We start from the raw sequence: 14,100 nt of genomic DNA, 5'->3' as shown, positions 1-14,100 counted from the left end.
AAACCCTAAATCTTCAAAATATGAAGAAACTTAAACTCAAAAAGGCTCTTTTAAGCAAAAGCAGTAAGACTTAGGATTTCCAAGGCTAACTGTAGCACCTCAGCTGCCAAAAAAGAGACTGTCTCCACCTTTCCCTTCCCAGTAATAAATATTACTGTTAAGCTTTAATAACAGCATGAAGCAAAGAAATATTGGCCAGAATCCTAAGCAGAACAAAGAAAATTTATCTCCAGTTTTTAAATAAATAAACATATAATCAAAGTTTATACACTCTGGGAACAGTCTAAGATGAATTAACATTACATAACATTTTCACTAACACAGGTTCACTTTTCAAAATGGAAGTCAGATTTATTCAACATTAAGTGTAACAACACATCAGAAATCAATATCCACTTATAAAATAAAGCAAAGTAACATGAATAAACACAGGAAAATACTGTCTGAGACTCTCCAAGCAGGACATTTCTCATAAGACTCATGGGGGCGGGGAGGGGGGGGGGAGAAGTTTATACGCAAACAGACTCATTTCCCAAAACCCCATTTTTTCCAGTTGTAAAGCAATATATAGCTAATGGGAGGTAAACTAGAAAGAGGAATGAAATGCATCATGCTGTACAACACCAAAGAAATACTCCAACTGCATTTGTGTACAGCTTTAACAACATGCAGTAGATGAGGTTAAAAGCAAGTACAGTGTGTATATATTAGAGAGACAGAAGCTAGTCAGTCTGAGGACTTTGTTTCTTATTTTAGTTCAACTAATGAAAACAAACAGAAGCCAAGAGCAAATAGAGGAAGAGCAGAATCTGCATGGAGAACAACATCTCTTCCCAGAACATCTTAAGCATCTTAAGTAAGATTACTAACTGTGCACATATTTACTTATCTTGGTCCTCTTCTTGCTCTGTCATTGAAACATACCTACATACCTAGATCCAATGACAGGCTTTATGCAAATATCTACATTTTTATAAAGCTGTAATTAAACAAAATAATGCAAGTCATTCAAATTCCGCTAATCTTTTAAGTCAGACATTAATATGCTGAACACTCACTACAGCTCAATGTTATTTAAATTAAAAATAAAAACAGGGTAAGACATCTCCCAGATAGCCTTGCTGAAATGTAGGTATTTTTACTGTTTTTGTTGCTTGGAGGAGAGCAATGTGAAAATACACATGCTACCCAACTCACTTCATTAAGAACTATTAAAACAATTCTTTTAGACAAAAAGCTGGGATCTTTGTTGGTTCTAGTCAGTTCACAGCCTGACAGATTTCTCTTGCCAGTCTCTTTTGTTTTTTTTAAACAGCCGTTTCTTTAAACAAACCCCCAAGATCTCCTAGAGCTTTTGTCAGCTATTGAAAAGCAAGCAAGCATAGTACACATGCAAGTTATTAGAATTAGATAGCCAAATATAATTAACTACAAAATTCCAAGCAGTAAGTACATCTACATTCCTCTGGGGAGACTCGGTCTTATTGGGAGATGGATTTGAAAGCTGATAAAGGACACAGGGTACCTGGGTCACTTCAGAAGTTGTCTGCCTTCCACCTGAAGACTTCGAGGAACCCACTCTACCACCTACCAAGCTAATAAGCTAGTACAAATATTCAAGGTTTTTATTAATTTCAGTAAGAATGGACTGATGGCTGACAACTGAAGACTGACTTTTGTAGGGCTGGACACACTGACCTTAATTTTAAATGAATTCAAGTCTGAAAATAATTGTGCAGCATCAAGTTAAGATACAAATAAAAAACAAACAAAAGAAAATTTAGGAAGCATAACTTTACCACTCATACACAAATTGCACCAGTCAATGCTGTACCTGGTTCAACTGAAATACAGCAGTATTTTGACAACAATATCCAACCATGATCTAGCCTTTTAAAAGCAACTATCTTCTACTTATCTATTAGTAATTCTCAGTTGAAAAAGAATACTGTATTCTAAACATGAACATGAATCAACTATCAGTACCTGTTTTTTTTTTAAAGAGTAGAGGGATCAGAAAGAACCAAGGTGAATTAAAATAAAAGGAATGTAAAGGAGAATCTTAATTCAGATGTCTTTAGCACATATTAAACCAAAATTGACTTTAAGACATGATATTGAAATCATTATCTGAAACTGCTCTGAGGTCTGGCAATCACCTAAGTTAGTGCTGTAACCACCAATTTTAATGCTGGGTCAAAAATAGGATAGAAATACGTAAGTAATGCCCTGCAGAGTACATCTAATGAAGAAAGGTTTTTCTTGGATAAAGACTTACTGATCTGAAAACTTTGAGATTGAATGTACCTCTCATCTCCAGCAATGTAAGTCATCAGCATTCCTTAGTCTTCTGACTTAGGAGCAGACTAAATACCTCTGAACTCTTTTTCATCCTCTGCAATGAGCAAGAGGAATTTCTTTTTACCTTGCTCAAATGTGCTTTCCTTAACACCTAATCAGAGACCAACCTTCCCACTTTCATTTCAGTGAACCATTAAACACACAGAACACACACAATTTGGTAAACTTGAGAGTCACAGTTGTACAGAAAAAAGGTAACATAAATCCCTTTTATTTCTGAAAGACTGAAGTGGACTGATAAGTACTGCCATCTTGCTTAAGTAATGTCAGATGCAAGAGCAACCAGGAATAATGGTTTAAAGGTAATATTGTTACCATTTATATGAATCAGTGCATTCTGTTTATGCAAGAGAGGACTAAGCGGAGTTTCAGATCAGCACCATCTCTACAGGGCTGCAAGGGAAAGCTATCTGTTGAAAACGTATATGACATGGTTGAACTGCTACTGAAGCCTCAGAGAATGGTTACCTAAACATTTACATGTTGTCGGGCAGTCAAACTCTAATGGCAAAAGCCTTTTTTGGCTACTGGTTATACCAACATCTGTGTTTAAGTCACTAGGAGAAAAGTTTACCAGCACTTAGAATCAAACAGCCTTAGTAGGTTCAACGATTATTCAGTGAAGATGCAACATCCAGGATTAAAATGCCTACCGCAATTCAGAGCAAGCAACGTTTCAAACATGAGATAGTAATGCATCACTGCAGTCAGTGCAACTGGAACAGATTAGAAAACTGTGTTTGTACAAGGAGATAAGCAAATAGTAAGGAGGCCCGAGAACCAGTAATTCCTCTATTTGGCTTTAAAAAAAAATTTAAGTTAAGCATTCAGTTTATTTACATTCTTCTCCACTGCTTGTAAGTAAATGAAAAATAAATGCTTCTTTGCATACATTATAAAATTAAGGTAGTAATCCCTCTCCAGTAATGTATCTTGGAAATGGAATGAAACTATCTTAAAGCACTAAAAGCTGGTGGTGAAATGCTAGTTAGAGCTCATCTTTCCTGTGCATGCTGTTTTCCCATACACTGGAAAGCAAAAGGGCAAAATCTTGAAAGCTTCAATTTCTAATTCATTTTATCTTTTTAGGCTTTCAGTCAGACTTAAGTTAATACCTAACTCTAGCCAGCATCCAAAAATATCATAAGAAAACTGAAGTCAAGTATCCCTGGCTTTACCATCTTCAAGGCTTCCAAATGAGGAACTGTATTCTTACTATAACGTTATTCCCGTAACTATCATGGATGATCTTCCCTTCTTCAGCAAACTGTCCATCAGAAAGTGCAGGATAATCTGCTACCTAGGTACCAGTGAAGTGGGGAAAGAAGAGTTGACACATGCCTGGAACTGCCAGTGAGCAATTTTAAATTCCATCACTGAGCAGGGGGAAAAAAGTCAACTGCTTTAATCTCAAAGTCCATCATAAACTGGTCAAAAGCATTCCCCACGGCAACCAGAAATACCTTTCCTAAATTTTTTACACTGTTAGGGAAGAACTGTCACATAGCTTTAGTAAGAATTGTGGAACGGTTTGGGTTTGTTCCGTTTGGAAGAATTGAAGGGTTTTTTTCTTTTTCTCTCTATAGAGCCACACACCTGACACTTCTTCCTTTTACACGTGAAAGTCTTAAATGGTAATCTCTTCAGTGAGAAGCCTTTTAGACAGTTTCCACAAAGGGGCTGCTGTCCTGACAAAGGCATCTAACAAAATATTTAAGCAAAGATTCTTACCTTCTGAGAAATAGTGGAGAATTTAAAATAGAATATGGATTTTAGCTATAAATGTTAAAAAAATATGATCACAAGCATTCTGAGTTTAGAGTTTAGGAAGCTCCTCAGCCATTTAAGGATGATGACACAAAATGATTGTCTCAAATGAATGACATGTCTTAAAGAAATCCTGGCTGGACTCACTGACTGCCAGCCAGCTCAAGTTACACCATAGGAAAAACAGAAGACATTTTAAAACACTCTGTCTCACTTCTGAGATGTTGACATATGTCAGGTACTACAACATTAAGACTGGATTTGATGTTTGCCAATGAGGATTTACCTTAGAGTCAGTGCTCAACACACCTTAGCAATAGGATGCCAACAGTTTCCGCAGTAGCTATAATAGGAGCAATGAAAGTCACTTAGACTGCGGACAATCTAAGATGGTGGCAGGATGTGCAAGGGCTCTACTAAAATAATTTTTAAAAACCCAACTCTATGAACTTATAGTTCATAGAAATTACAGTTCATGAAATTACAGTTTGGGCTCCAACATACAATACTCACCACTTCTGATCATATTAACTTAAGCTTTTAGTTCTATAATATTTATTAAGTAGCAGCTATAAAGTTACAGGACAGGTGGTGATAAACCGAGTGTTGAGAGCAGCCTGTGCTCCAAAGGTTTGCCATTTTGAAGCCAAAATCTAACGCTATCATGATTTCACCCGATTTGTTTGTACAACACCATAACTTATTTTTTTCCAGAAGACAGTTAAATTGTGCATTTTAAAAAGATACTTAACACACAAACTCACAGCCAGTGAACAGTCCAGCACCACCTCTATTTCAATTTGTAGTTGTACTTACTACAAAAAATTTGAATTTGTCTGTTCTGGCTTCTCAGTATTTGAGCTTGTCTGACTTCAACGTCAGCATGGAGAAGGGCTGTCCTCCCACTCCTGAGCACCAGATTTTTTTTCCCCTGTGTAAATATTTACTCTCCAGTATCAAAATGCCACTTCATCATCTTTGGTAGTGACAGAGATCCTCAAACCTCACACTGCAAGATCTACTATCCAGCCCCAGATCTTACTTGAAGCTCAATTATTGCTACAGCCTTCTCAAGTGCAAACATCAAAATTGAACATTTTTCTGGTAGCAGTCTTCTCCATGCTGTCTGGGAGGCAAAGTAAGTTCCCTACTATTATGTATTTTTGCGCTTTGTACACATTCAAGTACCTCATCAAGCTTTCGACTTCAACTCTGAAGGCTCAGCAGTGAGGTGGTTTTTTGGCACAAAGCCTTTTGCATTGCTGCTTTTTTTTGTCTGCCATGTACAGAGTGTACAATCTTTGTTCAAAGAGACCACTGTTACCTAGTGATGACATTTTTGCAGCTACAGATGTTTAATCTGATGATTCCAAGAGTAATGGAACAATAGCATGTTGTTCTTATTTTCTATTCCACCAATTTTTCTCTTCTCCAGACTTTACCAGTTGATTCATCCTATGCTTTTTCTGTAGAGATGACATATAATCATTCTTTGTTAGGCAGTGGAACTCTGGATTCCTTCTGTTCTCTTAAGGACTTGATCAAGGTACCAGGACTTCTAAGGTACTTGCACATGTAAGGTCTCCATCCAATTTTCTAACCCTCCTCTTCTAACCATTTCTCTAGCCACAGTAAACGCTTCTGTTAACATCACCACCACTTCGAGGACAGAACTAACATTGGTTACATATAGTGGAATCTAAATAGAAAATGATAGAAAAGACATGTATCACTTGATTTCAATTAGCTACAGGTTTTGAAGGCTCCTTACTAGAAAAAAAATTTAGGCAGTCAGTGAATTAATTCTTTCATACAGTACAGCACGGACATATTGGCAAGAAGTGAGCCCCTAACCACAGGTCCCTGGTAGTGGCGCCTGTTACTGAGGCAACTAGAATACCCCAATGGAAGAGCTGAAACTATTTAGTCATCACTGGGTAAGTTGCTTGTGTTCACTAGAGCAAGTAGTATTTCTTTGGAATGGACCTCAAAAGAAATTCCTGCTCAGTATTAATATTTTCAGACTAACTGAATAAAAGGCACTGTTGCTGATGCAGTACATTTGTTGACTCTTCAAAAAAACCTAAAAAGATGGTTTTGAACAACTAGCTACTGTTGCCCTACGAAGACTTCCTTGTTACCTTGTAGTAATTTAATCTCTCCCTATAAAAGCCTAACATAAAAATTGCTTTTATCTGAAGCATGTCGAGTCTCACCTTTGTATCTATCTTTATATCTAAAATTAGGAGTTAGTATAACAGTATGCATTATAAAATTATACCATTTACTTCAGACATGTCTGAACAGCTAAATCTTCAAACTATACAAAAATAAAGTGTATGAAATCTTACAAAAGGAGGACATTAAGACATTAATAGCTAATCCAAAAAATATAATAACTTATACACAGCAGTAAGCATAAGCAATGTAGCCTACAACAGCTTTCAATTAACAGGACCTCTGAAACAAGCATGAGCTAAAATTGGAACATTCCAAGCACAATAATGTTTCCAATTTTTTATCTTTACCATAGTACAAACTTTCACAAACCAAATGTCCATTGTCAGTCTGTAAACAAAAGCTACTATCCCCCTCCTCATTTTAAGAGGGTGAATATTTTCAGTCCTCAGTCAAGTTTCATATCCATCACTTGCATAAGGAATCAAGAGCTCTCCTCTTGTTAAATTAGGGGTGTGGGTTTTATTTTTTTTTTGTCATACAGCCTGCAGTGAAGTAAAATCACAGTGGAAGTCCTGGGAAAAACATGATCTTTACAGCAGGACTCGAACCATTCTAATAATAAATGCATCTAACAAAGCTTCCCATAATAAAAGCATGGCATTTCCATTTCCAGAAATCAAGTCAATTAGAAATCTTAAGTTCTACTTAAAAATCCCAAAAGATCAAAAAGTGAAAAGATTCTTCTTCTCAAATACAAGTCTTTCAGTTTCACTTGCAGAGAGACTTTTCCAGTCTGTAAAACAGTAGTGCAATTCAATTAGTTCTACTTTTTTTTTTCTCTGAAAGTCCAGTAGATGAATGTCCTAGCTCTATGGAAAGATAGGAAGATGCTCCAGTAAACAAGAAACTTTGGCAAGCCCAGGAAGGCTTACTAGTCCATTAAAGCTTAGAAGTCCAAAGTGGCTTTAAAAAATGGTTTATGAGTAAACTGGGAAAAAAAAAACCAACCCCAAAACCAACAGAAGTTTAAAAAACCAAAAACACTAAAAAAGGCAAACTAAAAAAAAAGAGAAATAAATAGGCAGAAATGTATGTAAACTGTCTGAACTTTTTAATGATTTCTCATTGACAGCTGGCATGACCTTTGACAGTACAGTCAGTTAAATATAGTTGACCTACAGAGCATTCCATTAGGGCATCCAGTCTGGAATGCTCAAATGGAATTACATTCCTACAGATTTAAAAAATAGAGTTCTTATAACATTACTATAGATTTCTTCTGCCCACCTCACTTACACTTCTTCTTAAAGAGGCTTTTAATTTTTGATGGCTTTTTGTTTTTTTCACCATTTTGGTACAGGTCCTGTGGGATGCTACTTATCCTAGGGACAGAAGCAGCTTCATGGCTGGGTTTACTATCACTGCTGGCTGAAGAACACGAGGTGTGCCGAGGCTTTGGGACTGGGATCCCAGTTGAAAGCTGGTTCATGCTGCAGGACTTCTCCAGGATTCCGTTATAAACTTTGCTTGCAGGACTAAAAATCATGCTCTTAGTTTCTGCCATGCCTACACAGTCAGGAGAGCCCCTAGAGATATCTGCAGTTAGAGAAGAGGAGTCTCCTGTAGATGATTCCTCCAGTGAGAATTCTTCCGGGGATACCTTCTGAGGAGAAAGTGTCTGGTACATCTCAAGACTTGCTGGCGGAGATTGCTTCCTTCCAGTAGATGAGTTTAAGGAGTCACATTCCGAACCTGTTTCCTGTACTTCCCTGAGTCAGAGGAAAGACAGGAGAAAACATAATGAAACTACTATTTCCTACAAGCAGTTAAAAAGGAAATCAATTTAGAATCAATTACATTAGTCTAAAAGCACCACCCACACTTTTCCTTAGTAGTTAATCAACAAAAAACATTACGTTAAACATTTTAACTTACAACTTGCATTACATCATTAACTAAACTTAAGGTAATTAATTTTTGCAATCTTGTTTCTGGTGGGCAGCAGGATCTGCCCACAATCAGTCATTTCTATCTCACTTCAAAGAACAAAAACTATTATCTTCTGGCACGTGAAGTCAGAAAAGTTATGAAAGCAGGAGATTGAAACCTATCATATACAAAAAGTTTCTTCAGGACAAGTGTCCCTACCTTTCAACAAGCTCATTTGCTCCTTCCAAAAGGAATTTAACCTTTTCCTATGAGGCCATGTAACAAGAGTAGGTACACGCTCAACATGCTGTAAGAATTGTGTTACCATCCATCTTCTCTTCGCCCAGTAGCTGACATTGCTTTTGATCCTAGTTTCAGATGTAAAAGCCAGTAACATATTGTAATGGAGAATCAGGGTTAGTTCAGTGCACCCTGGATTGTAACATTACTTAACTGTATATGACATGCTAGGTATTTACATACACATACCAGACAAGAACTCTCTCTGTTCCATGTGGACTATATTAAATTATATTGTCCTACAGACTACTTTAACTTTTAGAGGTTGAACCAAGCCAATTCTAAACTGTTAATCTCAAATAATCCTATCAGTTCCAACAAGTGCTGTTTGCTATTCTCCGTACCATTGTTTATCAGCAGAGAAGTAAATGGCTTCCTCCTCCTCTTCAGTTCGATAAAGAGCTGGGCAGCTCGACACAGAAAGGATGTCAGGGTCGGGGGAGTGCAAAGCATGCTGAGACTGTGGAGATGATGGCACAACACTGCGCCTTGATCGACACAAGCTACTGCTTCTTGCCAGTGTGCTGGGAGGTTTTACAATGGACCCTGAGGCAAAGAAAAAAACAAACCAAAACCCTCCAAGTGACATTGATGTTACCTGCTATTTAGTTTTCAGAGTAGATATTGCTATCTGCCTCGGCCAGTGATTCTTAAACAACTTTGACATTGCTCAACTGTTTAGAGGGAAGAAAGACTGGCATCACCTTATACATTCTCGAGTTAGAGGAAGCAGCTAGCCAAGATGCAGCTGGAGCAGTTTTGTGCCTGCCAAATATTATGCTGACCATGTTCACCAAAACTCTGGCTCACTATGCTCGTTTGACAAAGAGAAAGATTCTGCTGAAACTCCCAACCCTTTATAAACTAAAAATAGCAGTGCTGAAATTAGTAAGTTACACAATATCCTGTATTTTACTTGTTTGGCAGTTTAGAGCTTAAAAGAATATGCAAAAGTTTTGCAATGTAGATATACCTAACCAAACAGCCAACTGAAATACACTGCATTAGTTGAAAGTCATGTTAGACATGGAAAACAAACATCATCTATATAACATGATAGAAAATATGTAATTCAACTTCATTTTAAGCTCAATGATTTCCTATTTGATAACACTTTCTTTTGCCAGACTAACTATCAATTTCCAGAAACAAAAATACTCAGAATGGGTGGAGACAGCAACACAAGACTTGACTAGGAATGCATCTAACCGGAAGTGACAAACTAGAATGTTCTTAATCCGATTCCTCTTTCAAAAGATGGTTAGGCAGCAATACTTCTATTGAAAAAAAATCTGCAGACCTGTTTTCAGGCCAGCTGTTATGAGCATCAGGATTTCTCATACCCCTCCTCAAACTGTCCCACAGAATACATCACACTGCATAGGTAAGACAGACCATATCCTTACTGATATTCTAAATGTTTACCAAACACAACACACTAGAAAAATTCAAATTAGTTTTGTAGACAAGTATGTCTAGCCTGACAAAATGCATTTTATTTTTTGAGATGCCAGTTTAGCACCAGGTAAATTACAGTTTCCCTTCCTGGAATCTCAAAAAAGGTTGAGTCATTATTCTGCTTTTAGTGCAGGAAATCACAACTTCCACAAAACAGCAAGTAGCTGCACCTTCGCAAACACTTAGACTTTGTTTCCTTCCAGGCTGAGCGGAAAAGAAAGGTTTACGATGCCCAACTTGACAGTTGTCATGTAACTCAAAGTTTTGATTTTACTTTTGATGTAATCCCTACTGACTGAAAAAGCAGGTGTTGGCAGCTCAAAAATAAGCTTGTATCATTACAAAAATATTCCTAAAACCGCAAACTGAGATAAGAGACTATGAATCCCTTTAGGAAATTTGTACTATTCGTCCAGGTAAATCGGATGCCACCCTACTCACTGATGTAGAAAAGATCAAGAATGCACCATCAGCAGTGAATTCTGAAAGAAGTTACAAGCATTGTGGTTCCTTGTAGGTGTATATACACGGATTCTGAAGGATTCAGCTATGACAATTTAACATCTAGAATTTTCTAGTACAAATGAAACTCACTAAATCAAGGAATCAGCTGAATCCTGGTCAGTCAATGCAAAAGTAGAAGTTTCACTATCACCTTTGTTCCAGTCTCGTATATGTATTTCTTTATCCCCTTTCGTTCTCAGGATTAAACAAACAGATCTATTACTTCACACCATTTTAGCTTATCATCCCAACTGCTGTGGCACAAAGAAGCCCGTCTGAACGACTTCAAATTTTGTCAGTCTTAAGAGATCAAAGGATGCTGGGGCAAAGTAACAGCCTAGACAGTTCAGTTTATGTCCAGACACTGAAACACCCTTGCTCATAATTAACCTGTCTGCACACTGCATTTTGCCTGAAGCCTCAGGAGTGAGACAAGGCATTTTGCTTCTGTCCTTCCTCACGCGTATTTGTCATTTTTGTCTAAACAATGGGAATAATTTAGCAGTTACCAAACTAAACTGCAATAACTTGACTCCTGAACTGGTTTCAACAGTTCATTTAGCATATTTGCCCTCTCCTTCCCCACTCCCAAATGTTTCCAGGTTTCTTTTTCCACTAAGTAGACATTTTTAAAGCTAGTAAATGAAGGAGGAGCTACTTCCCTTGTGATCACTTTAGCAAAATCAGGCTCTCATGCCTTACCAAAATTCAGAAAAACACATTTAAAGCTTTTGTAATGTTACTAAGATTCAGATAACTTGCATCACTGACTGAAACAACATCCATTAGCTAAATACTTCCAAATGAACTGAACTTAAAAAAATTAAACTAGAATTGCAAAAGCATACACTGAAGTTTCAGCTAAGTATGCTCTTATAAACTGTACAGTCCTTCTCAAATCGTAATTCCTCTGAACCAACTGCACTTTGCTCTCTGGCTTCACTTCTATGCAAGACCTGAATGAGAACAGTGATTAAAAATTCACAAGTCTGAAGCCTTATATACATATCTAAGTGTTTTGTCATTTTAGACCATTTGGGAAGTCATCATAATAAGTGGAGCTCTTCATTTTGAAATCAGACCACAGGTTGCTCCATACAGACTTGGAAGTTCAACTCCAGCCATCCATATTTTACTGGGCCATTCAAGTCATTTCTTGCTAAGGTTTAAATCAAAGCCTTCACAGTGAAGACTAGAGAGACAGTATTCTTTAAGAAAGGTCAGAACTTGCAGGAAGTAGTGTTGCAAGGGGATTAATGAACTCAATGTGGCTTGTAGAAAAAAAGCTGATACATTCAAAAGAAAAACGTGTGCCCAAGGCACACTAAACAGAGCCAACAAAGTGCCAACTATTCTCATGCTTTTTAAAAATACAGTTCTAATTTCTTCTGAGAATCCCAGCCCTGGAAGAAAAATGTACACATATGACAATGTTTTCTTCCCTACTCATTCCTCAAGTTGATATTGCTTGTTTGAATAGCTACATGGGAGCTCATCTTTTTGATTTGCCTCTAGAGTCCAGTTTATCACAACTTCCATGAAACGAGCTCTTGTATTGACTCAGTGACTCAATATATGAGGGTGGTCTGAATCTCCAGTGTATATCTTTTGATCATAGTTTAACCAAAGCTGGATTTCCCTCCTCCGGCACTTGGCCTTTCTGCCTCACACCATCCCCCGCCCCACTGTATCCAAACACAAACATTCTGCCTGAAATCTTCCCTTGGACAACAACAGGATTTTGTTCCAGCCACTAAAGAATGTTTGAAAAGCTATGTAGCAGGCAGCCTCTCAAGGGGTGTAATCTTTCTAGTAGCTCAAGGGACCCTGGACTAACTCCATCTCTTCCATCTGAAAGAACAGACATGCTAAAAGAAATTCTGCTTTACTCGTTAAAAAATTTTTGTCTAAGTGGCAATCCAAGCACGACAAGCAGACTTTTAAAACCTCAGCTGGATTTGCCCCCCACTCCCTCACCTCCCCACTGAAGGCTTTTCCTTCATGTTGTTGTTATTGCAAAACCCAGTGTTCAGTTTATGGAAGTCCCAAAAGATGCATCTGAACTGCTAGATAGAATTCTGGTCCTTTTGACTTTGATCTAATTCTGTTTGATTTCAGCACTATTCTCCCACCTGACTTTAAAATCCCATGCCTCCAAAACTTTCCCCCTTTCTTTTAGTGAGCTTACCACTTACCATGAAACTGTGAAACTATTGGAGGAGTATCTTCATCTAAGTCATCAACTCCCCCTGCAATTGGGTAAGGAGGAATGGAAACTCGAGGCATAACTACCCAGCTGTGATCAGAGTAGAGAGAGGAGGTCAAGCTTGGGAGCCCAGAATTGTGTGCTATTTGAAAACCACAAATCTTCTCAATCTGTTGCCATCGATAAAGACGCTCCCGCAAACATGTCGTCAACTCAGAGAGTGCTTTCCTGAAGAAAAGCACACATTAAAATTACATACACTGTTCTAAATGATACAGCAGAGCAACACAAGTGCAGTCATTCCAGCATACTAGAAGAACCATTAGGACTCTCCAAATATTTGCACTTTAATATCTTTTAAACTGTTTTACTTAAAAGTGCAAAACTGTTAAGACACAAAATTCCATAACTCTCAAAATTCCATTTTTCCAGGAATGAATAACCACAGAAGAATATGCATCCTGGTAATACTCTTACTTTGCTTCAAGGATTTTATGGTCCACTTCATCCAGGGAGGAGCTGTGTGCAACATGTAATGTTCCAAATACAGTGCTTCTCTTCTTTTTTATCTTCTCTGCCTAAAAAGCAACATAAAATGAAATGCATAAAACTAGGATTTATATACTTAACACAGATGACAAAACGTTAGCAATATTGACAGGTAGCAAACAACTCAGAGGAGAAAATATATCCAAATGCTTATCTGAATAATTGGTATTCACTATTTCATAGATCTAGTAACGGATCAGGAAAGTCTTTAAGTAGCTGAACAGTAAGAGTTATTACCTCATCTTTGGCAATCGCTAATTGCATTTCTGCGTGCTGTCTTTTGATATTGTAATATTGTACTTCAACTTCATGTGTTAACTGAAGCCACTTCTGCAAAGCTTCAGGAACAGACCAGTTACTTCTCAGTTCAAACTCCTTCTCAGCCTTTTTTAAAGCCATGCGAACCTAGCAATCAAAAAGAAATAAAAGTGTCACCAAGGGTATCGTTAGAACTGACAGCAGAAGAAAGTGAAATATGAGCACCTTCCCTCCCCACAGCAACGTACTAAGGCTTTACAGAGCTTTGGTGTGTGCCAACTGCTGTCAGGAAGGCAGAACAGGCATTTCTGAAATACAGCATACGAATTTCCATATACTATATTATACTCAGGGTTTTCTATGATATTTAGTCCCTCACTCAAAGCTTAAATATTTTTGTAAGTCAGCATTTTTATTTAGTACAATAAATCCAATCTATTGCTACTCAGAAGAGTGAAACAAAGCTACTATCTCTCATCTGATAACAAGATAGGAAGAACAGCTTTTGTATATATTTTGTTCCATGAGTCCAACAATATTATGGTAAGCTAATATACAAAGTATGTCTTTTTCTAGTTTCAGGATTA

General features: G+C 37.5%; 1 protein-coding gene across 2 annotated transcripts in view; it reads right to left on the bottom strand.

Annotated features, from left to right (window-relative positions):
- Nucleotides 1-201: 201 nt before the first annotated feature.
- STIM2 (stromal interaction molecule 2) overlaps nucleotides 202-14,100 on the bottom strand; it is a 75,621-nt gene continuing 61,722 nt past the window's right edge. The window contains exons 8-13 of one of the 2 annotated variants that reach the window (XM_064449262.1): nucleotides 13,493-13,660; nucleotides 13,184-13,284; nucleotides 12,696-12,934; nucleotides 8,883-9,084; nucleotides 8,458-8,606; nucleotides 7,901-8,078 (exon numbers count right to left, since the gene is read on the bottom strand). In XM_064449262.1, the coding sequence (XP_064305332.1) occupies nucleotides 8,041-8,078; nucleotides 8,458-8,606; nucleotides 8,883-9,084; nucleotides 12,696-12,934; nucleotides 13,184-13,284; nucleotides 13,493-13,660 (897 nt within the window). In that variant the 3' untranslated portion in view covers nucleotides 7,901-8,040. Of the gene's footprint in view, nucleotides 8,079-8,457; nucleotides 8,607-8,882; nucleotides 9,085-12,695; nucleotides 12,935-13,183; nucleotides 13,285-13,492; nucleotides 13,661-14,100 lie in introns of both variants that reach the window. The other variant, XM_064449261.1, reaches the window with a different exon arrangement.

The sequence above is a fragment of the Phalacrocorax carbo genome, chromosome 4 (genome assembly GCF_963921805.1).
Source record: "Phalacrocorax carbo chromosome 4, bPhaCar2.1, whole genome shotgun sequence".
NCBI classification, from domain to species: Eukaryota; Metazoa; Chordata; class Aves; order Suliformes; family Phalacrocoracidae; genus Phalacrocorax; species Phalacrocorax carbo.
This window is presented reverse-complemented; position numbering and strand designations above follow the sequence as displayed.